This window comes from Ruditapes philippinarum, unplaced genomic scaffold (genome assembly GCF_026571515.1).
Source record: "Ruditapes philippinarum isolate M1 unplaced genomic scaffold, ASM2657151v2 ctg161_1_1_1_1, whole genome shotgun sequence".
NCBI classification, from domain to species: Eukaryota; Metazoa; Mollusca; class Bivalvia; order Venerida; family Veneridae; genus Ruditapes; species Ruditapes philippinarum.
This window is the reverse complement of record NW_026858722.1, coordinates 31,881-46,852: the sequence shown is the minus strand read 5'-3', so window position 1 is coordinate 46,852 and position 14,972 is coordinate 31,881. Positions and strand designations below refer to the sequence as shown.

At 31.7% G+C, this 14,972-nt stretch overlaps 1 protein-coding gene across 1 annotated transcript in view; it reads left to right on the top strand.

The window, feature by feature from the left end:
- The window catches only part of LOC132754044 (DNA polymerase alpha subunit B-like), a 28,794-nt gene extending 15,225 nt beyond the window's left edge, over positions 1–13,569 (top strand). Inside the window, exons 2-15 of the mRNA XM_060744630.1 lie at positions 109–236; positions 602–684; positions 964–1,027; positions 1,582–1,697; positions 2,248–2,435; positions 3,184–3,491; positions 3,951–4,121; positions 4,879–4,917; positions 5,504–5,577; positions 6,073–6,169; positions 8,150–8,256; positions 8,613–8,672; positions 9,008–9,134; positions 11,148–13,569. Of these exons, the coding sequence (XP_060600613.1) occupies positions 109–236; positions 602–684; positions 964–1,027; positions 1,582–1,697; positions 2,248–2,435; positions 3,184–3,491; positions 3,951–4,121; positions 4,879–4,917; positions 5,504–5,577; positions 6,073–6,169; positions 8,150–8,256; positions 8,613–8,672; positions 9,008–9,134; positions 11,148–11,297 (1,712 nt within the window). The 3' untranslated portion in view covers positions 11,298–13,569. The remainder of the gene's footprint in view (positions 1–108; positions 237–601; positions 685–963; positions 1,028–1,581; positions 1,698–2,247; positions 2,436–3,183; positions 3,492–3,950; positions 4,122–4,878; positions 4,918–5,503; positions 5,578–6,072; positions 6,170–8,149; positions 8,257–8,612; positions 8,673–9,007; positions 9,135–11,147) is intronic.
- The last annotated feature ends 1,403 nt before the right edge of the window (positions 13,570–14,972 follow it).

Here is a 14,972-nt window from a genome sequence, read left to right as displayed (position 1 = left end):
TCTTTCATAGAATTTTAAAAATGTATGTGGTTCAAACTAATTATGGGATGAAATATATGCTGATAATAAATATATATCTTGACTGGTAACAAATTATTTTGTTTTCAGTGCAGGAGATGTGTACTATGCACAGACTCGAGGCTTCAGAACTTGTGACTGAATGGGTGGCTTTCACTCATTCACTCAAGAAAAATGTGAAACTAGAATTTGATGCATTGGAGCAGTTTGAAAGGGAGGTAAATAACATTTTGTGTTTTAAAAAAAATCATTTCGCTGTGTTAAGTGCAATACAAATAATTGTTGGGAAATTTAAATGCAACTTTGTGGTCATTCTTACTTCTTTTTATGCCAGGTTGTTGAGTACAGTAGTTAAAAATGCTTACCTGTACATCTTTCATTGGATAACAGTAAGAGAACACTGACATCCATGTAGATGGTATCATGATGATGTGAAAGGTACATGCATGCTTGATTATAGTGGAATTATAACTAATACATAAAGCTGGTAAAGTGAATGACATTAACATTTTGCTCTGTAGATACAGAATCAAATAGTTTGATATGGATAAAAAATTCACTCATTTATTTGATGTATATTTAGAGATTATCTAAAAGGCATCAGAAAACACCAAAGGCAGTTAAAAAAGAGGCGGCTCCAGTTATTCATACTATTGACAGTCTTCCGTGAGTAGCATTATTATTTGATGTTTTAATGTGAAAATGTTTTGTATCTGTTGGTACAATATAATAAAGTAAATTTATAAGTAATTTTCATTGGATTGATTGAATTGTAGGGATTGAATGTGATCCTTAAACTGTTGTGACAGCTTAAACTTTTCTGATTTTGACTTCTTGTACATAATATTAATTTCAAAATCTTTCAACATCTTTGGTCAACCTTATTTGAAATAGAAAATTAATATAAATTATAAACAATTGTACATGTATAATTATATTTTTCAGGATGGATGTAGAAGGAGCTGAAGAATTATTTAGCTCATATGGCGGAAAGACACCAAAATCAAAGGTAATGCACTCTTCAAAGCACATTGTCATGTTATTATTTCATGTATATATCTTCTTTCAGCTTAGATAATAGGCTAAGCAAATCCTGTTCTGATATAAACATGTATATATGAAAAATAGACACTCTCTATCTTCATGCATTAGTCCCATTATTTATTAAAATGTATTTTGTGATATATATACTTAGTAAATTGAAGTGCATATTTTCCTGTATTTTAAATGTTGAATCTATTAAGAAATTTTGAAATTGATGCATTTAATCTTTTATTTTTATGTATTGAGCAGAGCAAAATGCAAACAGAAATTATACATATCAAAAGCTTGACAAATCTATATACTGAAACAAAGTTACACTTTACCAACTAACATACAGCCCTTATACTTGATAGATAGGAATGCAAAAATAGAAAAAAAAGAACATTCTGTGTGTAAGTAAAAAAAACTATGCCAATTGATAGATTGGCCAGTATAGAGCAAGAAATATGATAAAATAAATGTTTCTTTTACATTAATGATTGTATGAACTTAAACATTTGTAAAATGGTCACACTACAGACTGCAGTATCAAACAAGAGACAGCATACACCAGAGAATGTCCCTATGAAAAGATTTACTGGACCTAATCGTAGCCCTGCAGTACCATTCTCTCCAGCCAGCTTCTCCCCAGCTAGGTATGAAAGTATAAACTATTCATTACTTGTTTATACCTGCAGACAAAACATGATATTTGTTATGTACAGTAAAGATTTATTTGCTAGATATGTAGAGAATTACTATCTTTTGTTATGGAAAGCATTGACAAAGCATAAGGGTACAATTGTGGGCTTTCTAATTTGTATTAAAAGTCTTTAATGGGACAGTCTTATTAATAGCTATTTTCCAAATATTGGAGGGTGCCCATTGCCCAGTGGTTTAGGTCGTTGATTTCAAACCACTTGTCTCTCACAGCTGGTGGGCACTAATCCAAACTGGTACTATGGATTATTTCAGGTGAGGGAGCTATCCAGCTAGCCGTGGTTCTACTATGCTATTTCTCCACCACTTAAGTTGACAGTATGCCATATATAACCTTTAAAGCACTTGAGTGACATGAGAACCAAACAAATTACTAAACATTGATTTCAAAAAGAAATCTTTAGTTATAAACTTGCTAAATAATCAAATAAACTTTGCCTGGTAATTAAGTTATAAGTTTACTTGTTTCTGACTTATTATTTCCAGCACTACTCCTGCCAAGAAATACAACTCTAGAACAAATCGTGGTGAGGTAATGGTTAGTGTTGGTAAAACTAACAACATAAAGTGGCAGGGATCAGGTCAAAGTGTTCTTATAGAAGATTACAATACTGAACAGAGTATATCTAAAGATATGAAATACATGTTTCAGAAATTATCAGAGAAAAGGGATGGTAGGTGAAACACTATAAAATATTACCTTGTCGTCTTTAGATGCATTTTTCAGCTGCATTAATGATCTAATCTTGTAAAAATAAAGTAAGAGAAATGTGAAACATTTTACATTTCGCTGGGAACAAATCTCTCTTTGGTTAAGATTTATATTTAAAAGAATAAGATTTCAGAGTTTTTGAGGTACATAAATGATTTCATAACAATAATTAAATTGAGAAATTTGATTATAATTGTGAGTTTGAATATGTGTCTAGTAAGTGCAATATTGTGATGTTTGATTTATTTACAAGTTGTTAATTAGATTAATATTTATAAGGGCTAGCCTAAGATGTTAATGGCATGGTTGAGTGGTTAACACATAAGACACAAGCTGTGTGGATTCAAACTCCACCCCTGGCAAATTGTTGTTTCCTTAAGACTTTACATTTGTTGCTCAGTATTCCAGTATGTATCTATAAGCTCATAGCTTATTACACAATCAAACTCAATGAATTTTGTGTAAACTAAATATAAATAAGATAGAAATGAAGAAATACAACATGTCAGCACCAGTGCAGGTTCGGTAATTTAATAATCTCCTAAATATAAGATGGTTTGATGGTTTATAGTTGTCATATTTCAAGTAAATAAAATTTACATGTATTGAAATTGAGCCAAAGTGTTCACAAAAATCAGGAAAATTAAAATTGTTTTATAGTTTTTAGCTTTGCCAATAAATTATTAATAATGTTTTATTTTGTTGCACAGTTTTGAATGACATTATAGAAGACATGGCAGAACATCTACAGAAAATTCACAACATTGATGAGTTGGTTCACCTTGCCCTACCAACTCAGGAAGAGGTTACGGTAGCTGGCAGGGTTTGTTGTGACAGTCATGGTAAACTTAACCCAAAGTCTGTTGTATTAGAAGGCTCTATTGATACATCATCTGGGAAAACTATACCTGTAGATTTATCACAGCTGAAGGAATATGCACTATTCCCCGGTCAAGTGGTTGCCATGGCTGGTCATAATAGTACTGGACAGAAATTTGTGGCTAGTAAATTATTTGAGGTATGATTTGAAGTTTTAGATGAATTCTTTCAGCAATTTAAGCAATATGAAGGTTCATGAATTTCTCTCTTTATATTTTTAAAGAAGTTCATATTGATAATGATGGAACATCCAGCACTGAGTGATTAGGAACACATGACTTTACTGTGAGCCTTACAATTTTTGCTACATTTCTGCTAAAGATGTTGAATTGTTTTCATGTGAGAAAGCTATTCAGTAGCAAATGTGATAATTTAATTTAAGCGATTTTGATGTGACTTAAAACAAACCAAAAACAGTCAAGTTTATTGATAGAAAAACATGAATTAATTTTAATCTGTTAAGTAAAATTTAAAGAAAGAAGATGTTTTGAGACATACTCGATTAAAGCATCAAACTACATGTAAATTAAAAATAACATTATTTTAAAGATTAAGAGAACTTAAATGAATTTATAACCATAAAAAATTTGCTTTTCAGAGTGTAACCCTACCATTACCTGAGATTCCAGCTAACACGGACACCAAGAATACAAGGCTATCAGTAATGGTAGCCGCTGGACCATTCTCAACGTCAGACTGTTTGTCGTATGAACCATTTACTGATCTTATAGAACAAATACAGCAAACTAGACCAGATGTCTGTATTCTAGTGAGTTTTTTTGGGCATATTTCTTTGGCTATAAAGTTTTATTCTTTAAGCTGTAGCCGTCATGCTGTGCCATGGCATACAAATAGTAATATTTGATTCAATGTAAATAAATATTTCATGTCATTTTCAAACTATTTTTGTAATGTTATTTTTCAGAATATTTTTGTAAATGACAAATATATATTTGTAAATTTATGTACTGAAATATTGGTAAAAAAGATTTTAGTATTTGTTGATTGGAAAGTCTGCTGGAAACATAATAATCTTGAATTGTAGAAGTTATTATTATAATGTTAATAATTAAGTGTTTCCATAATGGCTTTGGAGTGAAGACTGTCATATTAGCCTGAGGCCAAAGGCTAAAGTGAAAACACTTAATTATTGAATAAAAATAAATAATGTAAAATTTCGTTGTTGTGAGGTACTGCAAATGATATTCTTGTTTTAAAAATGTCTCTGAAACCTGCCTTGCAGCAATTTAAAATGGCGACTTTTTCAATGAAAAAAAAAGCAAATTCATTATGGCCGAGCTGGAAAGCCAATCAAAATTCTCCAATCTCATAATAGCTGAGTTTTCTCATAATGCCTTGTTTTATGTATATAATGTTGTGATGAACTTCATATTAGCCTTACATTTGAAGTGAAAACGTACCTAATGTTGAAAAGTTAATAAATAAATGCTCTTAAAAACGATGTTTGAAGTTTTATAATAGAAATTTGTCTACATATTTATGACAAGAACATTGTATTATTTCAGATGGGTCCATTTGTAGATGGTAAAAATGCAGAGATAGAGGTATTTTCTAGTTTTATTTAGTTTCAATAAAAACTGCCTCCTTTAGATAAGCTAATCATTAAATATACTTTGTTAAGTACATTTAATCATAATTGAAAACATCCAGGTAACAAATAAATCTAAGTCATTATATCGTAAATATGGATAGAAATCTCCTGTGTATCCAATTTTTAAGTTCAAGCAAGCTTAGATCAAAGAATTTGTATATCACCAAAGGTGACATATAATTTTTGTATAGCCTGTCTCTTTATTGTCCAGGCCATAACTTTGTTACTCATGAATGGATTTTGAAATAATTTTTGCGTAAATATTTGGCACATTAAGCTAGTGTGTCTAGTGCTAAACCAAGGCTTGCAGGTCAAAGGCCAAAGTCACTTAACTTGATTGAAAAAAAAATGTTTTGCCCATGAATGTCTTTGTGAACATATATCTGTTTAGAAAATATCTGTTCATATTTAGAAAAGTCCTTTTTTTCCTATTCAACTACATATTTTGAATTCAGTATTAGTGATAAACTTTGAATCCTGAAATTTTGAATACTGGCACTTAATTATTATTATTTGTTGAAATATGTTTACATTTTCAGAGTGGTAAATTGAAAGTCACATTTGATGAAATTTTTAAACAAAAATTAGATGAAGTAGCCATTGTGACAGAAAAGTAAGTAGAAAATCATAGAAAATTTATTAAAAATCTAGGAAATTGTAACTTAATATATCAAATTTGAACAAAAGAATGCACAAACTATGTTTAAAAGCAGCATTCCCTATTAGAGGTCATTTTAATTTGGTCCATCATGGAAATGTAGGTTTTTTAATGGCACTATGTATTCATAATGTGATTACCGTACCCATTTTTTGTAGAATTTAAATCATCACCTATCTTTCCTGTGTGTACTTGTAAGATGTAATTTTACATTTAAAAAGATAATGAAGATAAATAAGAACAAATATATCTTAAAAATATTTTTTTCTTATATTTTGATTTTTAAGAGTTTAAGCAATTTAATATTCTGTAGTTTAAAATTCTTTTTAATGATTTATATATATGTTATATTTTATTCATGATTTATTGATCATATAAATAAAATTGTTTTACAAATTATGTATTTTTCATATCTTCTGTGTGTTCTAACTATATGATTTCATATTTCAGTTTAAATGTCCAGCTGATTGTATTGCCCTCACAAAGAGATATACATCATGATCCAGTGTACCCCACCCCACCTTATAATCTAGAAAAATCTTACAAGGTAGCTGTATTTCATACCTTCACAGTTCCTGCTAATAAATCTCTGACTATAATGATTCTTATCGCTATAATTCAATAACAAGTAGTTTTAAATTGCATATGAATAAAGACTTTTCCTGCTTATTGTTTGATTTTATTAACCTATCAATTACATACTGATTACAGGGTCAGTACACAAAGTATATTAATCTTCGGTAGATTTTGGTAAGTTTCGTGACATGTACGCAGTAGGATGGAATTTAACATCATTTGTATCTATGAACTTAGTGTAGTGAGCATTATAGCGCGATAGGGTAAAGTACGAGTTTATAATCTAAGTGCCATACGTGTTTTAAGTTCCAGAGAGCGTTGGTCCATGTTTTTTTTTCCTTATTAATATTTTCATCATTATTGAAGTTATATATGGTTTGTTTTATGTTGTTCGTTTTATAATGTTTAACTTAATTTTCTAAAGTCTATATTCTTTTTAAATAACATGGTTTAAGCAGGGCTCTCAGTAGGGTCAGAATTTCACGAGTCAAAGACTCTTTGGCCAAAATTTTCATGAGTCAAATCATTTTTTTGTTAAGTGTCATTTGACTACATGAATCATTTTTATGTTACAAAATTGACTGTATTGGAGGTCATTTTTGGAGATTCCAAAGTCTAAATTGACAGAGAAAATCCATAATTATAAATGTCTATACCTCCCCCCCCTAAAAAAAAAACAAATAAAACAAAAAAATGAATTGCTGTGAAAGAATAAAATAAGCAGCAGCTTTTCTGATTAAATGAAAAAAATAGGAAAAAATTATCTTTACTGGTATGCTATATCATATTAATTTTAAATACCAAAATGTACCTTGGAATATTTAATGGAAAAAGAAATAACAAATGCACAGGTACTCCAAGTAAATCAAAGACGTATTATAAAACTTTAAAAGCAATCAATAATTGACGCCTCAAGTATGTAAATCTTATCAGTTGTGTAGAGCTATTTTTAGCACTGTCAAATTGCAGCCACTGAATTGTCACGCTTCAGTGCACAGGGTATAAACAATGCAGTGTGTAAAGCATTTTATACACGGCTTATATTGCCTGTTGACATTTTTAATGAGTGAGATTTGAACATATGTAGGATTTGATAGGTAATTAGGGGTGGATTAAAGGTAATTATTATTGCATAGCTGAAAATCCCATGTGGCAAATTGACTCTTGAGCAGATTTTATCACGTGTCAATTTTGTGCATTTCCCGATTTTCACGAGTCAAAACCCGGATCCCCGTGTCAATCGAGAGCCCTGGTTTAAGAATTCATGTTTAAAATTAATTCAGATTAAAATCAATAAATGTCATTCCAATGCCGTAAAGCACACTACAAATTGATTCCATTTAAGATATACTTAAAAAATAAAAAAAGAGAAGGCGTAAAACAATGTCATCAGTAAGGATCGAATCACATACCTCTCAATTATCAAGCATTCACTTAACTGACTGTGCTATTGTGAATTAACGAAAACCTTCACATTAGGCTGTAGTGACTTTCAAAACATGACTAATATATTCCGCATTAATTCTCGTAAACTACACAGACCAACCGAAGTGGGATCGAATATTTAAATGAGTTTTTTAATGTATTCATAATTGACAGGTCAATAAAATCAGACTATATGTAGAGAAAATTTTTAATTTAAAGGTTCTTGTTATTTGAATGCTTAGAAAGTTTGTCATATTTTCATGACAGTGTAAAGAATAATACTATCTACATTTATTTGTCCCTTTCATTATAAATTTATAATAAATTTGAAATTATATTTGTTAACTTTAGAATGTAAGCTTGCTGAAAACTGAAATGAACTTTTTTATATTTTACAACAATACATGAAAAGTAACTTTTACTTGATAAGAATTTATTTTCAGTAAAATAAATACATTTTAGATTTAACAAATGCCATGCTTGATATTTATGTTTGACAAATATATATTTGTCTTTTAACTTACAGCATGTACACTTTGCAGCAGATCCATGCACACTTAGAATAAACAACATTGTGTTTGGCCTTACTTCAACAGATGTATTGTTTCACATGGGAACTGAAGAAATTTCCTTGTAAGTTCTTTTGAATATCAATGAAAACAGTGACTGTTGGATCAATTGCACTGTTAACAGTTTTTATGGTCAATAAAGATTTCGAACAATAAATGTCTTTAATTTTGCCTGCAAATTAAAGAGGTTTCAAGTTTGTATGTAAAGTAGCATAATTTCTTAATTTATGTAATATATTATTTGAAAATTCCTTTGCTCGTCTCTTAAGCAAGAAAATAATAACTTTATTTCTTAAATTTCAAATTTTCCTAAGGCATGTTCATCTGCTTGTTACAAATATTAAGGTGGAAAGAATATCTTTGTCTTCAATAAGAAATGCAAATTTTATTATGTATAAAAGTTTAGCATTCTGTTTTCAGTCCCCCGGGGTCCAGTGACCGACTTGGTAGGTTAACGCAGCATCTTCTGAATCAGCATAGGTATGTTTTTCCTTTTCTTTTTGTGGAGAATGTTATTTAGTAAATTAAGCTGATATCAAAGTAATAGCAAAACATCTCATTATTTTAAGCTTTGGAATTATTGCATTCATGGAATTAAATTTTATATGCTTGTAATTCTTTATAGAAGAAATTTTGTTGTAAATCCACCTTTACTGTAACTTATAAAAATTGATTATTGCAAGATTCTTTATTATACAAAACATAACTATCATAGAAAATCTTCATCTAATAGTTTTGTGTAATCATGGGGTTTTATTTTTAAAACAGAAAATCTTCAAATTTCTTATTAAATTATTGTTGTGTTTATTGTTCAGCTACTACCCGTACTACCCACCACATGAAGATATGTGTATAGATTATGAGAAGTTCTTCACAACATGTATTATGCCTACAACACCTCATGTCCTGATAATACCCTCAGAATTTAAACAGTTTATAAAGGTAAATGCTGGTTACTTACATTTTGATTTTGCTATAATGACATCATAGAAAATGTCTGCCTCTACAGAGATTGATACTACCGTAAGAAAATTACATGTAAAGAATCTAGTGTTAATTAATAGATTGTTAAGGTGCACACATATGAGGAAAACTATCTAGCTGGTTTGATGCGTCTACTTATGTCTGCTTAAATGTTTGAAATAAATGTAATGTAAAGAGATTCATTTCCAAATCCCTTCGTCATTTAATGCTCGAAAGTCTGTAACAGAAAGTAACAGTGATGATTTTGGATTGGTGCAGACACAGGCTTTATGGTTTACATCAACTCATCAGAAGGCAGAGAGAATATTAAATGAAGAAATGTTCAATACTGAATTTATTGTATGAGTTGATTATACTATAATTTCTTTTGAGACTTTAAAAATGGTATTGCACAGCCGTGCATATATATTTTGACATGACATCATTGTGTCTTACAAATACGGTGTAAATAATGTGCTGAATGTTAGAGTAATACTATAAGTGCTTAATTAAAGAGGATTTATTTTTAGCTCACCTGTCACAAAGTGACAGGGTCACAATGTGACAGGGTGAGCTTTTGTGATCGCTTTTGGTCCGGCGTCCGGCCGTAAACTTTTACTTTAAATGACATCTCCTCATAAACCGCTGAGCCAATTTCATCCAAACTTCACAGGAATGTTCCTTTGGTGGTCACCTTTAAAAATTGTTCAAAGAATTTAATTCCATGCAGAACTCTGGTTGCCATGGCAACCAATCATGGCAACCGATAGAAAAAACTTAAAATATCTTCTTTTAAAAAACACAAAGAGGTAGAGCTTAGATGTTTGGCATGAAACATCTTCTAGTGAGTGTCTATCAAGTTTGTTCAAATAAAAGCCATGGGGTCAAAATTGGCCCTGCCCCGGGGGTCATTGATTTTCCGTATATGCATATAGTAAAAACTTAAAAAATCTTCTTTTAAAGAACGCAAAGAGCTAAAGCTAAGATATTTAGCATGAAACATCTTCTAGTGAGTGTCTATCAAGTTTGTTGAAATAAAAGCCATCGGGTCAAAATTGGCCCTGCCCCGGGGGTCATTGATTTTCCGTATATGCATATAGTAAAAACTTAAAAAATCTTCTTTTAAAGAACCCAAAGAGCTAGAGCTAAGATATTAAGCATGAAACTTCTTTTAAAGAACCCAAAGAGCTAGAGCTAAGATATTAAGCATGAAACATCTTCTAATGGGTGTCTACCAAGTTTGTTCAAATAAAAGCCATGGGGTCAAAAATGGCCCGGCCCCAGGGGGTCATTGATTTTCCCTATATGCATATAGTAAAAACTTATAAAATCTTGGTTTAAAGAACCCAAAGAGCTCTAGAGCTAAGATATTTAGCATGAAACATCTTCTAATGGGTGTCTACCAAATTTGTTCAAATAAGAGCCCTGGGGTCAAAATTGGCCCTGTCCCGGGGGTCATTGATTTTCCTTATATGTGTAAAGCAAAAACTTTTTAAAAAAATCTTCTTTGAAAAAACCCAAATAGCTAGAGTTTAGATACCAAGCATGAAACATCTTCTAGTGAGTGTCTACAAAGTTTGTTCAAATAAAAGCCCTTGGGTCAAATATATAAAGTTACTTTAAGAACTGTTTACCGTAAAAGAAGACTCACTTTTTCATTAACAAGATTATTGTGTAATGCTAAAATTTAGCATGTCCTTACACTTACCCCAAAATATATGCACAGTCGTGCTTTGCCATTTTTTTTCGGAGTTGCAGGGGTATGTGATTAAAGTGATGGCTGTTTTAGATGATAATTGCGATATGATGAATGAGAGACATATATTATCTTTGTTGATAAAAGTTGCTTACATGCATTATCAGATTTTTCTCAATGTTATGTTTTAATACTTATTCTTTAAAATATTACTTAGTATAGCAGTTACTGTAAGCTAGTAAGAAAATTGTAACTTTCTGTCAGAAAACATGACCAGCGCATGTTGTATATTGCAGGAAATCAAGGGATGCTGTTGTATAAACCCAGGCCGTCTTACTAAAGGTTTGACTGGGTCAACATTTGCAAAGATTGTTGTTCAAGTAAATGAACTAGGAAATAACCAGTCTGTGGTTAAAGATGTATCTGCACAAGTGGTTAGGATTTAGATGGCTGTAGATGTTGGTCTTGTATTTAAGAAGGAATCACCTGTCATATACTATACATCAAGACTATGAACAGCAAAGAATGTCTGAACTTCAAAACTTACGATGACCTTCAGTGAAACTAAAATTAAATGAAATTTTAATGTTTTACAGAAGACACCCTTTAGGAAAGAATTAGGAAAAAGTGTAAGGATATATTACCATTTTGTTCTTGAATGATTTTATATGCTTTGAAAAAGGACAGGTTTAATCTGCCTCAGGTGACGGTCACACTTACATGTAGTTATTATGTGTGAATTCTGCTCTGTATCTTTTGAACCATTGGAAGGAAATTAAAAATCTTTGACAGAAAAAATACTTATATAGACTACATAAGTATAAAGTTTTATTGTTTGAAACTTAAATCCCCACAGCTTAGATATTTTGCATGTAGCATTGCTTTGTTGACCTTTAAAATTGACCTTTGGCCCCAACCAGGGGGTCACTTAGTTTATGTTGGCTTATAAACATATCTTGAAATTATTTTCCATATAAAAGCCCAGATCATTGATAGTGACCTGTAGCATTAATTTCTAGTCTTCTACAAAAGGTTTAGAAGCCATGACCCTGAGGTCAAAGTTTGCCCTGCCCTGGGGATCACATGCCTTATGTATATTGATGTATTAGAATAATCTTTTTGTGTGGAAAATCACAGTGCTTATATATTTGGTATGTAGCATTGCCTGGTAGACCTCTATAGTAGTTTTATGAACTATAAAGCTAGGGTCAAAATGCTCCCACTCTTTGGTTTATTTAGTATTAAAATAATGATTAAGATAAAACATTTTTTGGTGAAGTTTCATAAATGGGCCTCTTCCCTAATTGAAAGATTATTTTTCTCCATTCAACAAAGTTTCCTTTGGGTGTACGATGCTCTTGTTGGCTTACCTTGGATTTCTAGATTTGTACAAAGTTTTTAAGATCACTGTTAGGTCTTTGTTAAAAATTAATCCTTTTTACATCAATTTTGACCAGTTTTATAAAGTAATTTTATTGCATTTTATAGTCAAATTATCAGTATAAGAATTAAATATTTGAGAGCCTATTTTGTACAATTACTTAAATTGGTCCTGATCTAGATGATTGCAAATATGATAATGAATAAAAAATATAAATTGTTCTTTGTAAAATGCTTGTTAACAGAACTCGAGTTATTATGTCATAAATGATGATAGGTCTTTATACTGGCATTTATTTGTGTCAGCCTTTTTTTTAAATGTCTTTTTACTGAATTCATAATAAATATATAGGCTATATACTATTGGTAGCTCAGTTTTGTATTTTGATATTGAAATGCTATAAATTGTTTTAATGTACCGTTCCAAATTAAAAGTTGGGCAGATCCATTATATGAATTCAGTAGGTTAATGAGGGTTTGATAATAAGAATATGATGCTTCACATACAGATTTAAATATACTGTCTTAAAACATTGTTATTTATGGGAGATATTTCCAATGGACAATGAGCTTAATACCTATTATTGAGAATATCAATGGTTAAGTCCAAAATTCATGGTATCGGAGCTAAATTTTTACATTCTAATTATCCCCCGCCGATGGAATCGGGAGGGGGATATAGTTTTGGCGTTGTATGGAGTAAAAATCGTTTCCGCGCTACTTCTCTGCAACTACTGGCTGGAATTCAACGAAACTTTATTGGAACCTTCAATACCAAGAGGAGATGCGTATATCGTCGGCTTGTTCCGGTCAGACACTTTAACTCAGAGTTATGGCCCTTGATTAGTTATGCAGTATCCATATAGAAAAATATTTGTTTCTTCGCTACTTCTCTGCTTCTACTGGCTGGAATTCAATGAAACTTTATGGGATACTAAGAGGAGATGTGCATATAGTCGCCTTGTTCCTGGTCAGATACTTATATCTCAGATTTATGGCCCTTGATTAGTTATGTAGTATGCATACATCTCATTGGCATTTCCAGATTTTACTATTTAACACAAAGTTATGGCCCTGAATATTTATCAAGTTCAAAGAATATTACTGTTTATGCCATGATTAATATATAAATAAAGCCTTATGTCTTCAGTTGCTGTGTTAATAATAACCAGTACTCGGCGGGGGATATAAATTCAACGAATTTGCTTGTTAACATTTGCCGTTCATTAGCAAATCTATTATATAGCAACAAAATGTATTGACAACTGATGAAATTGATGGAATGTATTGTTATTTATGAATGTACCACTATAGGTTATAAAGATATTACAAACTTATTATCATTGTCATATGTTTATTTATTAATGCAAATGATATAACTGTTTTTAATCCCCTTCTACAAATTATGAGGGGATTATAGGAATCGCCCCGTCTGTCCGTCTGTAACACTCGTTTCCATGCCATAACTTTAAACCCCTGACAATTTTCGTCGAGCCCGCTGGCGGTCAGCTCAACTTAGTAGCCACTTTTCGTGTAAAGTTGGGTGTATATGCGTCCGTCCAGATTTGTTTGGTCTATATCTTGCTAATTCCTTGAAGGATTTCTAAACAGTTTGGTACAAATGTTCACCATGACAGGATGGAGTGTCGCTCAAAGATCAAGGTCACGCATTGGGGTCAGCACAAAACCCGTGAACACTGCGAAAGGGGATTTAGCTGTCCTTCAGATTGCCTTGTTCAACTTTATTCCAATGAGGCCACTTAATTAGTCACGATTCGCCACATTAACGATTCGCCACCGTTGAATAATGATTTGTCACAGTATGATTATAACAACAATCGTTAAATGTGATTGATCTTATGTAGAAGGAAATAAACTTTTAAACTAGAAAAGTGTTCATAGGACAGAATGCCTTCACTGTCTACTGACGCACAGCAGGACAGTATGCCAGAGCGACAGACATAAGGCAATTCTACATCCCCCCCCCCACAATCCCTAAGTGGTTGGGCTTGAAATGACATCTTGATTTTTCCAAATCGCAGATGCACATTTACACAAGCTTGTCAACAGTCCTGTAAAGTTACATGACTCGAGGTCAAATTCATTGAGTTGCGCAAGACACAAGTTGAAAATTGCAAATATTTTACTAAGTCGTGCAAAGACAATAACTTTACAAATACTGAATAAATTCACTAGCAAACCCCAAAGTGAATAACTACACATGCTGACCAACATTCCTATAATGTTTCGTGACTCTAGGTGAAATACTTTGTGAATTGCAAATTTGTACTAAGTCAAAGGTAATAACTCTAACAAACCTGAATAAATCCAAACGCAAAACCCCAGGTGCACATGCTGACCAACATCTCTGTAAAGATTCATAAAGGGCAATAACTTAAGTTCTAAGCAAACCACACACATGCTGGACTAGGTCAAATACTCTTGGCTACACACGACATTTGAAAATGACATTATTTCTAAGACAAGGGCAATAACTACAGATACTGAATAAATTAGAGGTACATGTGACACAAAATGAGAATATACTGGCGGACGAACAAGGGCAAATCTCATCGTCCCCTACCGAGTCAAATCCTTATTGTACTTGAAGTGAGGTTACAAAGTTCTGTTAAAATGTCATAAATGGTGGTGTGAAAAAAAAAGAGTTGGGGAACAATACTGTACTCGTACAATGCTACAAAACATATCAGACCATAGCGCCCGTCCAATATAGTTTTGAC